The following is a 24672-nucleotide window of genomic DNA, read 5'->3' as shown; positions in this document are numbered from 1 at the left end:
CAATATAATATTCTTCCACTTCTCAGGTAAAACACAGACACAGCGTTTATCAATACACTATATGAAAGAATGTAACATGTTTGATATTCTACATACTTTGATAGTCAGAATAAACTGACTCCAAACTCATACAAGAAGATATGGTAATAGAATTCTCCAGGAACTCTCCATTTTCCAACATCATTTATCTTCTTAAGCAAGAGCTATGGAATGCAATACTGATTGAGTGTTATCACGGACATCTAACATCTAGAATAATCCAAAAACCTCAATGTTATTTCAATGTTTACTTTGAACCTTCATCCTTCTGTTGTTATTCAATTGAACTTGTTGGCAAATATTTCACATTGTTTAATTTCAAAGGCAAATTGTAAAACTCTATAGTGCCAAAATGTATAGATGATACAGTGAGGTAATACATGTGCAAAAGTGCTTGTGTTCTTGTCTGTTTGTCTCTGAAATTCAATATATGACAGGGTCAAATTGCATTAAATAACAAAAGCTAATCAAAGCAATTCACACACATAAGAGACAAGTCTCAAGCGAGTCCCAGGAGCAGCTGGCAGACCATTTTACCCAGCTGAAGTTCTGACCAAAGTGCCTCTCGCGGATCTCCAATGCCAGTCTGGCATATGGTGTATCTTAACCCAGCACAGTGATATTTCTTGACGCTCTCTATGTAGCCGAGACAACGTTTCCTTTGACTTTCTCACTTTGTCACACTTTCTGCTACTGTTGCCAACACTAAGGCATTTTGGTTTACTCCAGCCTCTGAATGGGGGTAGAAATGAGGTCTGCTAATGTGATAGCTTTGACATTCCATCAATACCAACATACAATCCAACAAACATCATTCAGCAAATGTACCATATTATACCCAATAGCAAACACATTTGAAATATACAATACCAATCACTTTTACTTAGATGAATCGTTACACTTTGCTTGAGTACAACTATTATCTGCAATAACAAAATCACAACTCACATTGGATTGAACGATATTAAACACTAGAGGTCAGAATTATTGACGAGATGGAAGGAGCCCCACATCCCATCCAATAGCTGCTGCTGAGAGCTTGTCACAATACAACCCTTTCAATGCAGTTATCTAGGTTACTGATGCATCTGTGATCTCAGATCCCAGAGCTGACTACATTAAACACTGAGTGGTGTGATTGCTCCTCTCTCTACTGTGTCATTACTGATGCCCTACTTCAGGCCCAAGCTGACTAGTTACCACAGTCAAAGAGTCCAAATTGGCTATATTGTAACAATTAATGATAACAAAAATGTGCTTTTTTTAAACATCATTTAAAGTTATGGTTAGACATAAGATTATCAGAATGGTTAAGGTTAAGGTTAAGGTTAAGTTTAAAATCACATGATCAGAAGAGAAATAGTATAAATAGGCAGGGTTTACTACTTTGTGGCTGTGGTAACTAGTGACAACCTTCAGCTGCTAGACTCATTAGAGGGTTTTAATTTGATCACCCTGTTGGAGGAGAACTTTCCTGCAATGCAGGACACTTTAAAATTGTAGTGTATTTGACGTTTATAGGTGCAATTTCATGGTTTCTAAAATTGTAATAGTTCAACTAATTTCAGTTTATGTGACAAAATAAGTAAGTATAGTGTAGAGAATCATTCTACTATCTAAACTGCTGTGAAATATTTTTTCAAAGCTGGCGAACAAAACCACCGAAAGTAAAAGACGCAAAAACACAACTTAAGAACGGGAAGCATGAAAATAGTGCACATAAAAACAGATCTATCGCTTCTTAGACTTGCTTTCAAATACAATGACAGATCTATAACTCACATTTCTATGTGAATTTACCCAGAAAGTTACTTATTACAGCTTTAAAAATACTTCCAAAGTTTGTAATTTCCACTTTGAAATTTCAGGCTATCGACCCCACCAAAATGTCCATTAATTATAATTCATATACAGTATTAATTCACATTTCCTGTTGCTGAGTATTATTTTCCTGCTGTAGTAAACTGGCTCAAATTAGGATCCTACATCTGCATCGCTTCCAGAGACAAGATCACCCTGATTAATTCTCGTGGCACGGTTAATATGATCCATAAAACATGTCATGAAATGAAATGAAATTGGGTAAGGGGGGGAGGGGTTGTGGAACGGGGCGAGGCGATAGGTTATTGGACAATAAAAAATAAAAAATTAACAGTCAGAGATCCAGAAAATATATGAATATTTTACAGTACATTGAGACAATAAAGCATTTCGGAGACCTTGGTCATTAAATGGTTGACTCATGAACATTCTTGTTTGCCTGATGATTTTCACATGGAATTTTAGATTAATAAGACATGACTCCTTAAAAACAGAGCACGTTCTGAAGACTAATTCCCAACACCCGTTAAAGTAAGATTTTCAACACTGGAAAATCAAAAACAAAAGCTGATCGCTGTGAGGGCAGAAATAAATCAAGAGTCAGTCGTCAACATGTGCCCAATGGGCACAGACATCAATTCAACGTAATTTCATTGAAATAATGTGAAAACAAAATTGATTCAACCAGTGTGTACACAGTGGGTGTGTACTGTGTAGGGAAAGTATTTGTGTCCAAAGACAGGACTGTTTTGTGTCAAAGACAGATGTCTCATTAGAAAGAGATTATTAATGGTAAAAAAAGCTAATAGCAGATACATATTTCCTGTCTTTGGAACAACTACGTACAAATACAGGCTTTCCATATTAGCACCGATGCATACCAACCTGTACCATCTTAACCAACACCCTGTTGCACTTTAACACTTTAACTCTCACTCCTGCTTACTTCCGCTTACTCCCGGTTACTCCTGGTCACTCCTGGTTACTCCCGCTTACTCCCGGTTACTCCCGCTTACTCCCGGTTACTCCCGGTCACTCCTGGTTACTCCCGCTTACTCCCGGTTACTCCCGCTTATTCCCGCTTACTCCCGCTTACTCCCGGTTACTCCCGGTCACTCCCGGTTACTCCCGCTTACTCCCGGTTACTCCCGTTTACTCCCGGTTACTCCCGCTTACTCCCGGTTACTCCCGCTTACTCCCGGTTACTCCCGGTCACTCCCGGTTACTCCCGGTCACTCCCGGTCACTCCTGGTCACTCCTGGTCACTCCTGGTTACTGATTATTGTGGCTCCAGCTCAGCAGGTCTCTTAGTACTGAGCTTTACCCTTCAACATCAGAAGTCATTTTATACACTCAGTTTGAAATGTGCATGGTTGTTGACATCTTATCAGAAACCAACAGGTCTTTATCAAGCTATGGCGAGTATAAAGCAATTTTCACAACTCAAATACAATAAAATATATACTACTGTATTCACTACACACACAATCTTACCATATGCTCGCAAACAAAGACACACAAATCACACAAGGGAGCAGGCCTACCATATCAAAGTGTTTTGTTCCTGAGATCAAACCGAATCAGGATGCAAGCCGCAGTGTTCTACCAAAGAATACATTAGGAACTGATGTGGCATAATTAGAGCTCTGTGAACATGTGTGATCAGTCTTAGCCTCCAAGGCCTGAGTGTGTGAAGAGAAGGCTTACAGCAGGAACAGATAACAGGGAAGATGCTGCTGAATAGTCCTCAAAAACTGGTGAAGAATACAGTGAACAGCCTCCTCAAAAAGCCTATTGATTTGCCCAGAGGAGTTTTACATTTATTCCACGTTTGAAATGGGATGATTGTCTATAGAGACTGACAGAATGTAGTGAATAGAAACAACAATAAGGATAGTTTTCAATCGAGGGGCTTTGCTAGAAAAGCCTTTTGATGCCGACATAACTGCACCCTTTTTACAGAGCTTTTGTAATTGTCTCAGGGGTAATTTATTGCAAAATACCATTAGAGACATCCCCCAGTGGTAGACACACTATACATATAACTCATTAGTTTCAAACTGAAATATATTACTCTTAACTCTGTTTTGTTCCACTGAGGTCTGTGATTTGGTGTGGAGAGTTAATTGCCATATTTGTACACTGGGACATTTAATATTCTTATCAGAAGAATGCTAAATTGAGTGTTTAAATTTCCACCACGCCCTTCTCCTCTGACCCAGCTGATATCAATCACACTAGCAGAGATGCCTCCATCTACAAAGGAATCATATTCATTTTATGAGGATGAATTTCTGGGGTTAGAATAGGCCAGCACTCCCAGCAACAGAGGAGGATCAGTGAGAAAACAAGGAGAGGAGAGGAGAAAATGGAGAAAGAGAGACAGACAGACAGAACAGCAAACAGAAAGACATACAGACAGAGACAGAGACAGAACAGCAAACAGACAGACATACAGAACAGCAAACAAACAGGACAGAGACAGAACAGCAAACAGACAGACAGACAGACAGACAGACAGACAGACAGACAGACAGACAGACAGACAGACAGACAGACAGACAGACAGACAGACAGACAGACAGACAGACAGACAGACAGACAGACAGACAGACAGACAGACAGACAGACAGAACAGCAAACAGAAAGACATACAGACAGAGACAGAACAGCAAACAGACAGACATACAGAACAGCAAACAAACAGGACAGAGACAGAACAGCAAACAGACAGACAGACAGACAGACAGACAGACAGACAGACAGACAGACAGACAGACAGACAGACAGACAGACAGACAGACAGACAGACAGACAGACAGACAGACAGACAGACAGACAGACAGACAGACAGCAAACAGACAGACAGACAGACAGACAGACAGACAGCAAACAGACAGAACAGCAAACAGACAGACAGACAGACAGACAGCAAACAGACAGACAGACAGACAGACAGACAGACAGACAGACAGACAGACAGACAGACAGACAGACAGACAGAACAGCAAACAGACAAACAGACAGACAGACAGACAGACAGACAGACAGACAGACAGACAGACAGACAGAGACAGAAGAGCAAACAGACAGACAGACAGACAGACAGACAGACAGACAGACAGACAGACAGACAGACAGACAGACAGACAGACAGACAGACAGAACAGCAAACAGACAGACAGACAGACAGACAGACAGACAGACAGACAGACAGACAGACAGACAGACAGACAGAACAGCAAACAGACAGAACAGCAAACAGACAGACAGACAGACAGACAGACAGACAGACAGACAGACAGACAGACAGACAGACAGACAGACAGACAGACAGACAGACAGACAGACAGACAGACAGACAGACAGACAGACAGACAGACAGACAGACAGACAGACAGACAGACAGACAGACAGACAGACAGACAGACAGACAGACAGACAGACAGACAGACAGACAGACAGACAGACAGACTGACACAGACAGACAGACAGACAGACAGACAGACAGACAGACAGACAGACAGACAGACAGACAGACAGACAGACAGACAGACAGACAGAACAGCAAACAGACAGACAGACAGACAGACAGACAGACAGACAGACAGACAGACAGACAGACAGACAGACAGACAGACAGACAGACAGACAGACAGACAGACAGACAGACAGACAGACAGACAGACAGACAGACTGATTAAAGAGGCTGTTACTCAGTGGAGGGAGTGTGAGGAACAGTTACCATGTTCACAACAGATAAAACAACACTGACAGTCAATAGAAAAATGACCCTGTAGGGGTCTCTCACCCCGTCCGACATCCAAATTACAATTGTGTCAGTCAGATAGCAATAATGGAATAAACGGATCTACAATATCTAATTGTCAATTACAGACCTTATTGTCGTCTGATTTTACAGATGCATCCTTGATTGGGTTGTGAATGCTGGATCTAGGGGTGTCAGGAAACTTGGGAGATTTTAAGCAACCTCATGTGGTGATACAGGTAACACATCTTTCTTTGTCATATTAACTTCCTTCATACAGATGTAGGATCTTAATTTGAGCCAGTTTGCTACAGCAGGAAAATAATCCTGCAGCAACAGGAAATGTGAATTATTATGTAGATTATAATTAATGAACAATTTTGTAGTGGAAATTACAAACTTTAGAAGTCATTTTACAACTCAAATGCACTACACGTTTGCATTTCCTGATGAGCAGGAATATTCTCAGCAACAAAGGAGAGAAAATATTAAGATCCAAGTGCCTCACAGCTTTGGTGCATCATTTTGCTTTTGGTGTGACATTTTTGTGCTCAATATTTATGGTGTTGTATGGTACATCAACCTAAAAATGTACATTTTGATTCAAATCTCAGGGGGATAAAAGGCCATACATTCTCATGAAATAACCAGCTGAACCCCCACATCTTGACCCATGGATTACATGCTGGCCTGGCCAGCAGCTTGGGGCCTTTAGCTATGGTGCGGATGCCCAGTGTGTACAGACAACTCTCCCTGATTAACCCTGGCATCCTGCCAGCCCAGATCAACAATGTCCTCCCTGCAAGGGGGCCAATATGAACAAATCAACATGGCTGCTCAAGCCCTGTACACAGGCTGCCTTGGGGACTGAAGGTGCACACTAAAGGGAAGCATGAGCGCTAAAGATACAGTGACATCAACCTATCGCAAACGTATTGTGCCATCATGAAATAAATGTTAGCTAAGTCTTCTGGTCTCATAAAAGTCCCCGTGCAGTTACAAAACAGGCAGATTGTGCAAGCTGACTTACTATCACCAACACTTTAAAACACACACACATTTGAGGAATGTCTGGTGTGGTTAGCGGTTAGCTGATGTCTGGACACAACCCACCACAGCCTTTGGCATGTTTAGAGAGTATCAGACATTAAAGCCACATAATATCTGAGTCAGTAATACAACTGAAAACTGTAACTGAAAATGTATCCAGAATATAACCATTTCAAATAGACAAGAAATAGCTTTTGGTTCATGTTATTTTAATATGCCATGCAAACAAACCAAGGGGGGTAAGTATGTGTAGTTTTTTCCCATTCTTTCGATTCCATGATAAATGTCAGTCACTCTCCCACTACACAACATGAGAAAGGTATGTAGATTTAAAAAACACAGCAAGACACAGATACACTCAATGGAATGGTTGTTCACTTGAAAAATAGCTTTGTCCATTCATCACTAGATGCAAATTTCTAGAGACACACACACACACACACACACACACACACACACACACACACACACACACACACACACACACACACACACACACACACACACACACACACACACACACACACACACACACACACACACACACACACACACACACACACACACACACACACACACACACACACACCCGACAGACCACAGCCCTAAGCAATTCCACATTCTATGCACATTCCACTTTCAAAATGTTCCAATATTTATGTGCGGTGTTAGGCATAATATAATTTACATAGAATACCTTCACAATAAAAGACAACATGACATTTGAAAACCAGTTTCTACAATCAGTGTTTCCCAACTCCGGTCCACGAGTATCCCTAACAGTACATATTTGTGTTGTGGCTCCGGACAAGCACCCCTGATTCTACTTGTCAAGTAATCATCAAGCCATTGACAAGTTGAATCAGGTGTTTTTGTCTGGGGTTACAACACACATTTTGGGGTACTGTAGGTCCGGAGATGGGAACCACTGGTCTAAATCATGGGAGAGAGGGATGAGATATTGACCACACTCTACAGGGAGACCAGGTGCCTTCTAAGCAGTAGGGAAATGTTTCAAAGGGAAAAAAAACTCAGAGGAGAGAAAATGTCATTCCTCAAACCCAAACTCCCTTCTGAATTTAAAGTGACAATCAGTGGGTGACACAATAACAAAGTGTCTCCCCACCCCTGTGGTGGTAAAAAGCTGAGGGATATGGCTGGAAAAGTGTAACCACTCAAATTCATAGACAGAGCTATGGATGCAAGGACTGACCATCCATGATATTAAAATGATAGTTTTAATTCTTTAGTCTATGACAATGGGTAAGGGGTGGTGGAGGTGCTAATCTGACATATGGAATACATTTTAAGATGATCATGTAGCCATTTGATTTTGAATTTTAGGACCCCCTCATTGAATAACACATTAATAAATGGCAAAAAGGACCGTCAAAAAATGTATCATAAGAAACAAGGTTTTGAAGTGTCTGTCCTAAATCTAGGACATATAACAAACAAAAACTTGGGAAATGCATATATACTGAACAAAAACATAAACACAACATGCAACAATTTTATAGATTTTACTGAGTTACAGTTTATATGAGGAAATCAGTCAATTGAAATGAATTCATTAGGCCCTAAACTATGGATTTCACATGATTTGTATCTGTTGGTTACAGATACCTTAAAAAATGGGACTCACAATAGGCCTCAGGATCTCATCACTGTATTTTTGTAAATTCAAATTGCCATCGATAAAATGCAATTGTGTTCGTTGTCCGTAGTTTATGCCCGCCCGCCCGCCCATACCATAACCCCACCCCACCGCCATCATGGGGTACTCTGTTCACAGTGTACGCCCACACGACACCATACACGTGGTCTGTGGTTGTGAGCCAAATTCTCAAAAACAACTTGAAACGGCTTATGATATTAACAAATTCTCTGGTAACAGCTCTGGTGGACATTCCTGCAGTCAGCATGCCAATTGCACGCTCCCTCAAAACTTGAACTATCTGTGGCATTGTGTTGTGTGACAAAACTTCACCTTTTAGAGTGGCCTTTTATTGTCCCCAGCATAAGGTGCACCTGTGTAATTATCATGCTATTTAATCAGCTTCTTGATATCCTGACACTTGTGGGGGTCGTAGCAAAACGGAGAACACAGTCGTCTTCCTGAGTCTCCCCTTTCCATAGTGGTCATAATTGTTTTTAGGTCAGACAGTTCGGACGCTACAGGCATTAACATGAGAAGACCCATTTTCAAGATGTCTCACGGTCTGACAAACACTGATCTAGCTCTGCCACCTTTCACTGCAGATTCGGAAGTGCGACACTGGCGGATGCAGTGCACACATTCAATGCAAAAAAAAATGGATATCTCTAGCTTAAACTGATGGATTTTGATGGGGATGTTTTTAATTATGTAACTTAGATTGACACACAGGTGCATCCGTTGACTCTGTTGGGCTACGTAGTGTATGTTTATATTTACTTTGTTTAAAAAACAAGCCTATATTTTGGGTTCTGATTGGATACGACAGTTGAACTAGGCTTATGGGGCATTTCTAAGTTATGTTCTTCAAGAATCAATTGTTACATTTAATTAATTCAGAAGTCCAAAACTGGATGAATCAACTGCACATTGCCCCTTTAAGCATCCTTCTTATTTACTGTGCTGGTGCAAGAGGCTGCAACCCAGGCCTATTAGATCAATGCTCGGCCTCCAGAGCCGAAGGAACAAGCATTTTTCCACTAACCATCCGCCATCACTGACCCTAACATCTCCCATCATCTGGTGTTATAATATAATAATAATATATGCCATTTAGCAGACGCTTTTATCCAAAGCGACTTACAGTCATGTGTGCATACATTCTACGTATGGGTGGTCCCGGGGATAGAACCCACTACCCTGGCGTTACAAGCGCCATGCTCTACCAACTGAGCTACAGAAGGACCTCTTTAGGTTGAAGAGTGAGGGACTGTAGAGCAACGGCAACGTACACTTCCACACATTGTTTGAGCTGGTCTCTATCTGAGCCAACACCCCAAGGGTAATCTAAAACAGCTGCACTGGAGATATTTCACATAACTAAATCGTACCTCCGTTCTCACTAGATATTTCTTCAAGGATCATCTTTCACCCCAAATAACCCCAAATAATAAACCCCATTTGTCTCTCTTGCCTTGTCTGAGCTACTCTTATGACACACACTGGCTCACGTACTCATAGACAACAATATTATTCCAACAGTCATCATATCCCATAGGTGGGATCCTTCTTGATAACACAAAAAAAAGACTACCATACACAGTACCTATAGTGAAGAGGCTATTAGTCTATATTAGGCTGTATGGTGAAACATATCAGTGTGTTGACATGCTGGTTGAGTGGTGAGATGACTGAAGCTTTTGGATCTACAGTCAGTGTCTGAGCAAAACACAAGAGAAACCCTTCCTGGAATAGCTTGTCATTTTAGCGATGACATTTCTGGGTTAGCTCTCAAAGTATCCGAGTTAAAAACATATACGAGCAGCCCACATAGTTAATATTCACAAACACATGCAGATGAACTCACACATATACACACAGGCACACACACTTGTACTGTACACACACAAATTAACAGATGCATAACTGCACACACCCACACTATCAAATGATGGATAAGCACGCACACAGACACAGATGCAAAAACACACACGCACACACAGGCTCTGGCACATTCAATTAAATAAAAGTTAACAGAGCAGGGAAAATGCTGTGAACTCTGGGAGAGCTGATGAGTCTGAGAATTGGATGAAATGCACAGACAAATCTTGGGATATTGCATGTGCCTAATGCAGTTAAAGTGCCTAACAACATCTCACTGGGAGTGCTGACTAAGGGAGAGAGGGATAGAAGCACAGAGTATGGGAGAGAGAGCGAGCGAGAAAGAAAGAGAGAGAGACAGTGAGAGAAAGAGAGAGAGAGAGAGAGAGAGAGAGAGAGAGAGAGAGAGAGAGAGAGAGAGAGAGAGAGAGAGAGAGAGAGAGAGAGAGAGAGAAGGACAGTATAGGAGAGAGAATAAGTGTGTAAGTGTGAGAGTGTGAGAGTGTGACAGAGAGAGAGAGACAGAGAGGGAGGAGAGAGAGAGAGAGAGAGAGAGAGAGAGAGAGAGAGAGAGAGAGAGAGAGAGAGAGAGAGGGAGAGAGGAGAGAAGGAAGGAAGGAAGGGGAGGGGAAGGAAGGAAGGACAGTAGGAAGGAAGGAAGGAAGGAAGGAAGGAAGGAAGGAAGGAAGGAAGGAAGGAAGGAAGGACAGTATGGGAGAGAGAATAAGTGTGTAAGTGTGAGAGTGTGACAGAGAGAGAGAGAGAGACAGAGAGAGAGGGAGCGATAGGGAGAGAGAAAGAGAGGAAGTGAGAGCGAGAGAGAGAGAAATGACTCAGAAATGCTCACCTCTGCAGGTTAAAGTACCTCTTCAATAATTCACATGGTTCTCAGTGGTTGCTAGACCCAAAGTCTTAGAAAAACTAAGGTCCCTGTTTAATCAAACCTGCAGTTTACGGTTAAAATAAATACAAACATTATTACTCTGAGGAGAGAGAGAGTTCAATTATTAAACATTATTACTCTGAGGAGAGAGTTAAATACAGTTCGCATTACTGTGCCTTTACGTTTTCTTTTTTACCCCTGCACAGTTAGCATTGTTCCATTTTGTACTTGAATCCAAGTACATATTCATCCTGCAAGAGAACAAAAAGGTGTAAGGAAGTCCTTGATTTGGAGTGTACCCTTCCAGAATTAAAATTAGCCTCTCCTATCTCCTGGGGTGTGTCGGAGGTAAGATCTTAAGCCACCTCCCATTTGATCCAGAATAAGAAGATCGGCTTATTGAAAATGCAGTGGTGTTCCATTCTCTCATGGAGAGATTTTATCAGAGCAATGTAGAGCTATATTTTATTAACCTGCAATCATATTTTGACTAAAGGAAACATAACCCCCGTGTACTACTACTACTACTATAACATTGGAGGTAGGACACATCTTCAAATCAAATCAAAGTTTATTTGTCACTCGTGCCGAATACAACATGTCACCTTACAGTGAAATGCTTAATTATAAGCTCTAACCAACAGTGCAATTGTTAAGTAAAAAAAAGGTATTCGGTAAACAATAGATAAGTGACGAAAAAAATTAATAAGAAGGAAAAAACACCCAAAACATTTATTTAAAAAAACGTAAAATAACAGTGAAAATAACAGTAGCGAGGCTTTATACAGGTGGTACTGTTACAGAGTCAATGTGCGAGGGCCCCAGTTAATCGGGCTAATTGAGGTAATATGTACATGTAGGTATAGTTCAAGTCACTATGCATAGATGAAAAACAAAACTATTTTGAAAGAGGTGTGGGAGGCCCCAGTGTACAACTGAGCAAGAGAACAAGTACATTAGAGTGTCTAGTATGAGAAACAGAAAAAAAGTCCTCAACTGGCAGCTTCATTAAATAGTACCCGCAAAACACCAGTCTCAACGTCAACAGTGAAGAGGCAACTCCGCGATGCTGACCTTCTAGGCAGAGTCGCAAAGAAAAAGCCATATCTCAGACTGGCCAATAAGAAGAAAATATTAAGATGGGCAAAAGAACACAAGACACTGGACAGAAGAACTCTGCCTAGAAGGCCAGCATTCCGGAGTCGCCTCTTCTCTGTTTACATTGAGACTGGTGTTTTACAGGTACTATTTAATAAAGCTGTCAGTTGAGGACTTGTGAGGCGTCTGTTTCTCAAACTAGACACTCTACTATACTTGTCCTCTTGCTCAGTTGTGCACCGGGGCCTCCCACTCTTCTTTCTATTCTGGTTAGAGACAGTTTGCGCTGATCTGTGAAGGAAGTAGTACACAGTGTTGTACAAGAACTTCAGTTTCTTGGCTATTTCTCGCATGGAATAGCCTTAATTTCTCAGAACAAGAATAGGCTGACGAGTTTCAGAAGAAAGATCTTTGTTTCTGGCCATTTTGAACCTGTAATCAAACCCACAAATGCTGATGCTCCAGATACTCAAATAGTCTAAAGGCCAGTATTATTCCTTCTTTAATCAGAACAGAACAGTTTTCAGCTGTGCTAACATAATTGCTGAATAGTTTTTTAATGATCAATTAGCCTTTTAAAATGATACACTTGGATGAGCTATTGTCCATTGGAACACAGGAGTGATGGTTGCTGATAATTGGCCTCTGTACACCTATGTAGATATTCCATAAAAAATCTGCCGTTTCCAGCTACAATAGTCATTTACAACGTTAGCAATGTCTACACTGAATTTTTGCTATTTTAATGGACAAAAATGTGATTTTCTTTCAACAACAAGGACATTTCTAAGTGACCCCAAACTTTTGAACGGTAGTGTATATCAGGCCAACAAAATCTGTACATCCGTGGCTTGACCCGAGACTACTCTGTTGTCTTGAACGTTTATTCTAAGACGTGACCAAAAAATGATGGCATCACTGTTTTGAGGAACACTCCTTGATTAAATCAGTGATAAATGTGTGAATAAGGTCTTGCCCTAAAAAACACCAAAACAATAATATGTGACCCTAATGGAGGTTAAATAGAGATTAAAGGGCCTGCGCTTAATTATAGAAAACATCTGGCTCAGGTTTCTTGTGAACAGATCAAATATAAATCTCATCCAAAGCTCTCTGTATCATTTCTCTCATTACAGTGCCTGTCCAACTGTAATCTCACTAACAGTCCTAATGCCTCTGTGTTATTCTAATTCTAAAACGTGCTGGAAATCTTAGGTGGTGTCTGATTTGGTCTTTGTATTATAGTCTCAACGTTTATTTTCATTTCAGTTTCAACTGAACTTTTACTACAAAGCCACTCCCTGTGACCTAGACAGAGTAACCTTTTGACCCTAGCACATTTAACTATATTATTTTACCACCCAATGCTCTCCGAATAACTCTGGATTGAGAGCCGATTAGTACAACACATACAAGTTCACAGTATAGACACATACCACAATAGCCATTAGCCTATCAACACAGGAGAAAAATGAACTCCCCTCCAAATATTATTATGACTAAACAGCATCTGCACTGACAATGCCACGTAAGGAATAAAAGAGAACAATGAGCCTGGCCTATGACACTTCATCAAGACTAGAGGGCATTATGAAAATAATCACTCCTGTTTCACCCCTGTGTCTCTATGTGTTGCATTTCCATTTGCTTTGATTGTCGTCCAATGAGCATCCAGGATTTTCACAGTTCTCGCGACTGATGATCTCAGAGTTGAACCACTCTCCATTGATTGAAGACCATGCCATTTACAGGGAGAGTGAAGGGCAATGTGGTAGATTGCAAGGCTACATTATTAAAAGTGACCTTAACATAAGCCAAAACCTTCAGATGAGGAATGGTGGATGTATAGAATGGCCGTTCAGATAGATAGCTATCATCTGCATGCATTTAGGACTCACGTGTTTTACTAACACGCTGCTTCGTGACGTAAACCAAACCCAATTTTATTGTGGAGTCCGCTTTTTCATATTTCCTTTGAGGGAATCCGTTTCAGTTGACTTCAAATCATCAAATTCAAAGCTAACAAGGCTGTCCTTGGTTCAGCAATATAAATTATATTTGAATCGTCTAAGACACTGCATTAAAAATATAAGGTTTTGTCTGTTGTTCTTAAGAATTATCACAAACCATCTTGCACTAATATCAGTCATTTGTTTCTACACTGATTTTAGGTTTTGGATATCCTACTGCAATTATGCTCAAAAATGAAGAACAGCCAAGTCTGCTCTAAAATACAATACATCTAGAAGGTTTTGAGAATAGTGCACTAGCCACAAAGCTATGACATGTCACATACGTATGGATGGGAATAATGAATAAAGCATCATAATCTTGTCATGACATAGAGACAATAAAGCTTGTCAGAAGGAAGGTTACACTTAGCTTACATCTCTTGTGGTTCCACAGAAAGAGGTGTCACTTCTGAAAGTGATGTGTGTGTCAATGGTGAGAAAAGTACACAATTGTCATACTGGAGTGAAAGTAAAGATACCTTCACCCAGTAAAATACTACTTGAGAAGAAGTCTAAATGTGAGTTAGTCTAAAAGTATTTGGTTTTAAATATACTTAAGTATCAAAAGTACAAGTATAAATCATTTCAAATTGCTAATATTAATCAAGGCAGATGGCACAATTGTATTTATATATAATTTTGTTACGGTTAGCCACTACAACATAATTTTCAAATTAAGCTTTTGTGTTTAGCGAGTCCCCCAGATCAGAGGCAGTAGGGATGACCGGGGACGTTCTCTTGATAATTGTGTGCATTGGGCTATTTTCCTGTCCTGCTAAGCTTTCAAAATGTAACAAGTACTTTTGGGTTATTTTCTTTAAGAATGTAGTGTAGTTACATTTACATTACATTACATTTAAGTCATTTAGCAGACGCTCTTATCCAGAGCGACTTACAAATAAAGTAAAAGTTGTCAAAAATATAAATGGCAAAGTAAAGTAAAGATACCCCCAAAAAACTACTTCAAGTATTTTTATTTAAGTACTTCACACCACTGCCCTTAGTCATGAGGTGTACCCAGGCAAGTGTGCGGACAATAGGTGAGAATCATCCTTGGGAACCAAACCATATGTTACCGCAGACAGAGCTTCCCTGTGACACTCAAACACTCAATGGAGTGTTTGATAGAAACTATCTCCACAGACACCTGCTACCTTGGGCAATACAGAGGGGTGAGGGGGAGAATATAACTGGGAAAATATTGCTTCAGAGGATTTGAGACACTAAAATCCAATTGGAGCAAATTCTCGAGTGGGATTAGACACTTGAAGTAGGGATCATTGTGTGAGAATTCAGGGGAGATGTGATTGATTTGTGATCGTTTTTTCCTGCAGTAAGCCTTGTGGACCACCCACTGTCCTCTTAGCTCCAGTAAAAAATATGAATTTACTGCTGCTGAAAGATTTTACTGCTGCTAACAAAGTTTACTTGCTCATACTGACTCTCATCTGACTGAACATGTGATGTAATACCAGCTGGAACAACCGTTATGACCACATATTTGTAGATATTATCCCCTCAGAGTTTGCGAAGGGATATCATTGTGGGAAATCAACTCCCCCCACTCCCAACCCCCCAGCCCCTACCCAGTACACCATTATCCCTGGATGAGCTTAAAGCCACAAACAGATGGACGAAATCCCACTACATTTTCGGGAATAAAAGATGAATATGATTAATTGAATGCCTCGCTCTGGATATATTTTTAACTGACTGAGCCTTGAAACAAAATAGACCCAATGTACATTGGCTGTGCGTGCATTGTGCAGATACCAGGAGGGAGTATTATGTCTTGACACTGGGAGCCGACACAGTGAGACTTAGGGCCCCAGCAGTCTTACTACTACTGCTCTAAGCACAGCCCGACAGGAGGCTTAGACCTGCCTGACAAGGCTGACTCCTGAGGCTAACTAACATGTTGCCAAATAACTAGAGACAGAGGAATTCATTACCCATTTACAGGTGTAGGATCTTAATATGACCACTATCGTGGCAGCAAAAGGAATCCTGCAGCAACATGATTTTAATGTTTAGTCCATAATCTTGCTTGATCGGTGGTTAGGCTATTAGCTGGCCAAAATGTAACTACATTAAAAGTTCAACACTGATAATATAACCATATGTTAATCTCACAGGTTTTCAGTGAACTTATGTAAATCACAAAGCTTATCTGTCACGCCTTGGTCTTAGTGTTTGTGTTTTCATTGATTGTTTGTCAGGCCAGGGTGTGACATGGGTTTGTTTCGTTGTATTTCGTATTGGGGTTTTGTAGTTATTGGGATTGCGGCTGAGTAGGGGTGTTGTATGGGCTTGGCTGCCTGAGGCGGTTCTCAATCAGAGTCAGGTGATTCTCGTTGTATCTGATTGGGAACCGTATTTAGGTAGCCTGGGTTTCACTTTGTATATTTTTTGCTTTGTTTTTGTATATTACGTTATTTTCATGTATCGTCATTTCAATCATTAAAGACATGAGCAACCACCACGCTGCATTTCGGTCTTTCGACAAACGAAGAACGCCGTTACATTATCTACATTTCCTGCGGTGCAGGAAATTCCTCAACAACAAAAGTGTGATTAAATTAAGATCCTATACCTGTTTGAAAATTGGCAAATGCACTTTATTTTACCAAATCATACACACAGAAGAAGTAGACATATCAATAGTGGGGGGAAAAGTACCCAATTGTCATTAAAGTATCGATACTTTAATAGAAAGTAACTCAAGTAAAGGGGAAAGTCAGACAGTAAAATACTACTTGAGTAAAAGTCTAAAAGTATTCAGTTAAAAATATACTGAAGTATCAAAAGTAAATGTAATTGCTCAAATATACTTAAGTATCAAAAGAAAAAGTATAAATCACTTCAAATTAATTATATTAAGCAAAGCAGACAACATCATTTTCTTGTTTTTAAAATGTATGGATAGCCAGGGGAACACTCAGACATTATTTACAAAATATGCATTTGTGTTTAGTGAGCCAGGCCAGAGGCAGTAGGGATGACCAGGGATGACCTCTCGAAGTGCTTGAATTAGACCATTTTCCTGTCCTGCTAAGCATTCAAAATGTAACGAGTACTTTTTGGCGTCAGGGAAAATGTATGGAGTAAAAAGTAGAATATTTTCTTTAGAAATGTAGTGAAGTAAAAGTAAAAGTTGTCAAAAAATGTAATAGTAAAGGAAATTACAGATACCCCCCAGTACTTTAAAGTATTTTTACTTTACACCACTGCATATCAATATGTTTACATGATGGATATAATTGATTACTTGTATGTGCATTACTTAAAAACATGTTTTTATGTCATAAGCATTGAAAGCAAGTCTAAGAAGTGGTAGATATGTTCTATGTGCGCTATTTCTATGCTTGTTTTTGCATTTTTTACTTTGTACGCCAGCTTCAAACAGCTTAAAATACATTACAGTGCCTTTGGAAAGAATTCAGTCCCCTTGACTTTTTCCACATTTCGTTACATTACAGCCTTTTTTAAATGGATTGAATTGTTTTCCCCCTCATCAATCTACACAAAATACCTGTCACGCTGGCATAAAGGGTCGGGAGACAGGCGCAGGAATACGTAATAGGGATTTGTAGTACACCCAAATTACAGCATGCCGTGTAAATGGCACGGGGACGAAGACCAAACAAACACAATACAAAACACAGGGATGAAATCCAAACAAAAGAGCGAGGAGTACCTTGAATAAATAACACAAGCGCACAATGATTAACACACGGGATGAAACCCATAATCATCTGCGCAATCCACAATGGCACGCCAAAACAATGCACAGGTGACCAATGGACATAGTGACAATAATTGACAGGACAATGGTAAACCAAGGACACACTTATACAATTACTAATCACTTGGATTAGGGGCCAGGTGTGTGTAATGAACGTTCTGGAGGGATCCGTGACAGTACCCCCCGGCGTGCTGCACAAGCAGCGCAACAACACCGGCCTCGAGGATGATCACAGAAACGCAGTGTGGGTCGATCAGGACCTGAAGCAGCTGCCGAAGTTGCATTGTCGCCGGACGGGAGAGTTGCCTCTGCCGAAGTTGTGTCGGCGTCGGACGGACCAGTAGCATCGGACAGACCGGTTCTGGCGATGTCGGACGGCAAAGTTGCAGCTGCCAAAGTTGTGGCGGCGCCGGACGGACCAGTCTCAGCGTCGTCGGATGGGCTATTCCCGCTGTCTCCCTTAATGGTCGATTATTCTGTCACGTAGGTATGAATGATAGGGAGACAAGCGCAGGAATGTGTAATATGGGTTTTTATTTCACCCAAATTACGGCATGCCGCGTAAGGGCACGGGGAAGTAGACCAAACAAACACATAACAAAAACACAGGGCACAATTATACAATTACTAATCACTGGGAATAGGGGCCAGCTGTGCGTAATGAAAGTTCAGGAGGGATCCGTTACAGTACCCTATAATGACATAGCAAAAATAGGCTTTTAGACATTTTTGCAAATGTATTAAAATAAAAAACGGAAATATGACATTTACATAAGTATTCATACCATTTACTCAGTACTTTGTTGAAGCACCTTTTGCACCGATTACAGCCTCATGTGTTCTTGGATATGATGCTACAAGCTTGGCACACATACATTTAGGGAGTTTCTCCCATTCTTCTCTGAAGATCCCCTCAAGCTCAGTCAGGTTGGATGGGTAGCATTGCTGCAAAGCTATTTTCAGTTCTCTCCAGAGATGTTTGATCAGCTTCAAGTCCGGGCTAAGGCTGGGCCACTCAAGGACATTCAGAGACGTCTCCCGAAGCCACTCCTGCATTGTCTTGGCTGTGTGCTTAGGGTCGTTGTCTTGTTGGAAGGTAAAACCTTCGCACCAGTCTGAGGTATTCAGCGTTCTGGAGCAGGTTTTCATCAAGGGTCTCTCTTTACTTCGCTCCCTTCATCTTTCCCTCAATCCTGACTAGTCTCCCAGTCCCTGCTGCTGAAAAACATTCACACAGAATGATGCTGCCACCACCATGCTTCACCATAGGGATGGTGCCAGGTTTCCTACAAATGTGACATTTGGCATTCAGGCCAAAGAGTACAATATTGGTTTCATCAGACCAGAGAAACTTGTTTCTCATGGTCAAAGAGTCTTTTTGACAGACTCCAAGAGGGGTATCATGTGCCTTTTTCTGAGGTGTGGCTTCCGTCTGACCACTCTACCATAAAGGTATAATTGGTGGAGTGCTGCAGAGATGGTTGTCCTTCTGGAAGGTTCTCCCATCTCCACAGAGGAACTCTAGAGCTCTGTCAGAGTGACCATTTGGGTTCTTGGTTACCTCTCTGAACAAGTCCCCTGCTCAGTTTGGCCAGATGGAAAGCTCTAGGAAGAGTCTTGGTGGTTCCAAACTTCTTCCATTTAAGAATGAAGGCCACTGTGTTCTTGGGGACTTTGAAAGCTGCAGAATACCCTTCCCCAGATCTGTGTCTTGACACAATCCTGTCTCTGAGATCTACGGACAATTCCTTTGACCTAATGGCTTGGTTTTTGCTCTGACATGCACTGTCAACTGTGGGACCTTATGTAGACAGGTGTGAACCTTCCCAAATCATGTCCAATCAATTGAATTTACCACAGGTGGAGTCCAATCAAGTTGTAGAAACATCTCAAGATCAATGGAAACAGAATGCACCTGAGCTCTATTCTGAGTCTCATAGCAAAGGGTCTGAATATTTACACAAAGAAGGTATCTTCTTTACATGTTTTATGCATTTGCAAACATTTTAAAAAATCTGTTTTCACTTTGTCATTATGGGTATTGTGTCTAAATTGATGAGGGGAAAATGATTTTAATCCATTTTAGAATAAGGATGTAAACGTAACAAAATGTGACAAAGGTCAAGGGGTCTGAATTCTTTCAGAATGCACTATATACCACAGCATTGTTGAATACTTGTTTCTGATTGTCTAGCATTTTAGAATATACATTAACCTCTTCAGTCAACCCTCTACTTTTTCGAACATTCTGTTAAAAATCGCGCAACATTTCAGCGCCCTGCTACTCATGCCAGGAATATAGTATATGCATATGATTAGTATGTGTGGATAGAAAACACTCAGACGTTTATAAAACTGGTTAAATCACGGCTGTGACTTTAACAGAACGTGCGTTTCATTGAAAAGTGCAGGAAAATCTGATCACTGAAAGTGGAAAAATATATCCATCCGCCGCTTCAACCCATTGTTATGGGCGAAAGACATTAAATAGGGCTGAGGTTGCAGTACCTACAGCTTCCACACGATGTCAACAGTCTTGTCATTTGCCAATTCTTTGTTTCTTGGTCAAACGAACAAGAGACAGGCTTTTTCTTCAGGTCTCCGACCGGATATTTTGGTTGAGAAATACACGGACAGTATTTCAAGACGGACCCCTATAGAAAACACTTCGTCTCGTGATTAATTTGATCCCTTATTAACATTTACTAATACCTAAAGTTGCATTACAAAAGTATTTTGAAGTGTTTTGTGAAAGTTTATCGTCGACTTTTTGAATTTTAAAAAATGACGTTACGTTATGAAACGCTATTTTTTTCCGTTTATCACACAGTCTTCATAGATCGATATCTAGGCTATATATGGACCGATTTAATCTGAAAAAAGACCCAATAGTGATTATGGGACATCTAGGAGTGCCAACAAAGAAGATGGTCAAAGGTAATGAATGTTTGATATTTTATTTGTGCGGTTTGTGTAGTGCCGACTATGCTAATTATTTTGTTTACGTCCCCTGCGGGTCTTTTGGGGTGTTACATGCTATCAGATAATAGCTTCTCATGCTTTCGCCGAAAAGCATTTTAAAAATCTGACTTGTTGCCTGGATTCACAACGAGTGTAGCTTTAATTCAATACCCTGCATGTGTATTTTAATGAACGTTTGAGTTTTAACTAATACTATTAGCATTTAGCGTAGCGCATTTGCATTTCCAGAGCTCTAGATGGGACGCCTGCGTGCCAGGTAGGAGCAAGAGGTTAAAACCAGATACCGAGGCAGTTGGAAAGGATATCGGGACAGTTGGGAAATATATTGTGACACCTTGCAATAATGACACATCAAGCGTCTACACATGCAGACCATACTTGCTACAAGGGTACAGAAAGCTAAACCAACAAACGCAGGTCCAATGAGGAAAAACGTAGCTATCTAGCATTGATTTGTTTTTGCAGAGACTGATGACCTAACGTGGTGAGTGATGAACATGAATTTATACAGTCCCTGTTGCAGTCATGATGCAAATGGCACTATGCTGTCAAATCCTCCCACGTTTGAAGTTTGACTAGCTGTTTTCAGCAACTAATATTTTTGAATTTGGTTGTCATATTGGCAGGTTTGCTAGCAACAAACTATTTAGCTAGCTTCTAGTCTAGTGTTTGATATGCAGTGTGATCTACTTGTAATGAACAGTGTCGAGTGTCCTGATGAGAAGGCAAACGTTTCTAGCTATGCCAGGCAAAATCAGGCATTATCATTGTTATGGTTGTATCCAAATGAATGTGAACAGAAAAACAGCGACTTTGCTGTTATTCTGGCTGCAGAGGTCATGACTGTGTTTGCCGTAGTTAGCTGGTTAGCTAGCATTAGAACATAAAGAACCAAGGAACATAAAGACCAAAGGACTGGGTGGCGTCCTCAAATAGCAAACTAATCGAACGACTGGGACCTGCAACCAAAATATGAGAAAGTATGAATTTGCTTATACAAATGTAAATATTGATGAAACAGAGGTTCAGATAGTACAATGATTCTCTACACTATACTTGCTTGTTTGTCACATAAACTGAAATTAGGCAAACTATTAGAATTTTAGCAACCAGGATTGGCGGAGCAATTTCTACATCTTGCACCTTTAATAAATGTAGCCATGTGTCACCTAGAGTAAGTCTTTTATCCACCAGAAGTAAAATCTTCTGATCTGACTTACAGTAGGCTAACTGCTGTGTCAACACACTATCCTCATTTCACTCTTCAACAACAGCTGCACAGATCAAAGGAGGGTAATTGGCTGCCAAATTACTAATGTAAAACATTATGTGATATGCAGACTTCTATGGTCACCATAATTGCACAAGATAACTGTTGATTTCTAAATCATAATGTCTCAATATTGATGACTCATTTTCATTCAAAAAATGTTCAGTTATTTAACTGCAATTCAACACAGCAGAGTTTAACACGCAACAGTCTCAGTGTTAGACTGTTCAAGTGAGATCCCAGTTTGCCTAGCCTACCGCTTTGAGATGTTTTATGAGGTCATGGGTAGCCTAATATGGGTTTCGCATTGCAACTAATGTTATAATAGGGAGTAAAAGCAACGGTTTGACATTCCCTGAAATTATCAAGCAAGATTACATCTCATTCCATCATCTGCTTTCACATTATGATCTGCTGAAGACATTTGTCATTTTCTGGCTTCCTCCTCAGGTTGGCATTTATTGTAATTTATCTTGCCCTGGAGGCAGCTCTGCAGATTGGTCACTAGCTGGCACAGCTACAAAGTCATAAAATCAGATTTTAAACCTAACCTTAACCACACTACTAACCATTTCAAAATAAATGTTCATGAATGTGTACAATATGGCCAATTTTTACTTTGCAGCTGGCCAATTTAGCAGAAATCGCTCTGTTCTGCATCCAGGGCAAGAGTCATGACAATAAAGGTCAACCTGAGCTTCTGTCCCCTTAATTCTGGTAACAACAAAATTCTGCTGTAAAATATTACTGGGGTGGTTCATAAATCATTTTCACATTACCCTCCCCTTGTACTGTAAAAAAAAAATACTCCCCCCCCATTTAATTAACTCAAATTAAATGTAATGACCACAAATAACAATAACTGTAGTGACTGTGTTTATAAACGTGGAAATGTACTTTTCCACTTCAGTATGCTTTTGTGGCATAGTTGATGACACGCAGGGCTACTGTGCCAATGCACCACACAACCAATAAGCAAAGCATAACTGCATACCAATTACCCACTTCAAGCACTTCAACATCATGCCTGGCGTTTTCAACACCACAATAAAATAGACTATGTCAATCACGACAAACATAAAATACATCCTTCCCTACCGTGTACCCAGTATGGAAGGCCTGGAGAGACAATATCCGAGCGTCATTAACGCTTTTTGGTGTTTTGTAACAGATGTCTCTTTCCACTCATCAATCGCCGGTGCACAGTTTGGATGCTGGAATTACACTAAAGTGGACGAACGTGCCCAAGTAGCCTACAGGAGAGTTATGATACGCGAGGAATATCCGCTCAGATCGGAGAGGATTCAGAACGGGCGTTAAGCTTTGCTGAATAACTGTCAAAGATATTGTGCATGCTCCTTAATATCGGTATTATTTCCATAAATAAGGCTACCATACACTATTGGAAAATTAAAAATAACTCAGTTAACACTTACTCCATATGTCTACTGCGTTTACCTCTTGCATAACATGAGAACCAGGGCGTATTTAGTAGCGTAGACTATTTTGCCACATCCCGTATTAAAACATGACACTTTGATGGGAAATAAATGTTCATTCTTGCCACATATAGCCTAATCTGTTTCAGCGGGTGTCATTGGATGTAGAGAAACCAACCCAGACATAAAGCATAGCCTACTTCCTCTCGACTATCCCCATCCATAAAATTGCGCTCCTCTACTCACCTTTCACAAGATGCGGGACAGCCGCGCTCAAGCAGAGGACGATGAATACGAGGAGCGGTCCCATCCTCTCTCAAATAGCAGGTTTCACTTCCAAGGTTAAGGAATGTGAGTAAATCACGAATCAAAACAACAAAAGTTCTTCCTCTCACTGAGCCGCGGGGCTAGTCTGTGACGGTAGTAACCTAGTACCTCCTCTTCGACTGGCGGTGGTAAGTCCTCTTATTTTCCGAAGAGAGTCACGGACAGTACCGCACTAGTCTACCTGGAATGCTGAGTGTTGAAACAAGTGGCAGTGCCAGGGGTCCGCTACCTGCCTTACCCTCTCCGCAGTGATGCGCGATGTGATCCGATAGCCAAGATAGATTGTGCGTGCGTGCAGGTCCCGGTAGACGGTTTCACTCTGAGTGCGCGTGAGTGTCAGAGACTTTGTGTGTGCGAATGTGTGAAAACACTGGCGGATGAGGAGCGCGCAGTACACGGTCGGTCACAGCAATCCGACTGGGGCGCTGTCTCACTGATAGAGACAAACCCCAGCTCCTCCCAACACGTGCTGATACTGCTAGGCTAATGGCTACAAAGCACCGCCAAATTCAGAAGGGTGGGATGTAGATTATATTATCAGCCACTCTTCTCCCTCTTCTCGTTTCTTCCACCAGACCCCTGGGAGAACTGGCAATGCTCACTGTTACAAAACAGGTCCCTTCATTTAGCTGCTCCCAGCTCTGATTTTAGGCTAATGTCTTCTGGAAAGCAGTTCAGTTCAAGATCTTAGCTGACATG

At 40.9% G+C, this 24672-nt stretch overlaps 1 protein-coding gene across 3 annotated transcripts in view; it reads right to left on the bottom strand.

Moving 5' to 3' along the window:
• The window catches only part of LOC124034592 (EGF-like repeat and discoidin I-like domain-containing protein 3), a 255354-nt gene extending 230974 nt beyond the window's left edge, over positions 1-24380 (bottom strand). For all 3 annotated transcript variants that reach the window (XM_046347990.1, XM_046347991.1, XM_046347992.1), the window contains exon 1: positions 23893-24380. In XM_046347990.1, coding sequence (XP_046203946.1) covers positions 23893-23956 — 64 coding nt within the window. In that variant the 5' untranslated portion in view covers positions 23957-24380. The remainder of the gene's footprint in view (positions 1-23892) is intronic.
• Between the last annotated feature and the right edge of the window lie 292 nt (positions 24381-24672).

Source organism: Oncorhynchus gorbuscha, linkage group LG04 (genome assembly GCF_021184085.1).
Source record: "Oncorhynchus gorbuscha isolate QuinsamMale2020 ecotype Even-year linkage group LG04, OgorEven_v1.0, whole genome shotgun sequence".
NCBI lineage: Eukaryota > Metazoa > Chordata > Actinopteri > Salmoniformes > Salmonidae > Oncorhynchus > Oncorhynchus gorbuscha.
Note: the sequence above shows the minus strand (reverse complement) of the source record. Positions and strands in the feature narration are given on the sequence as shown.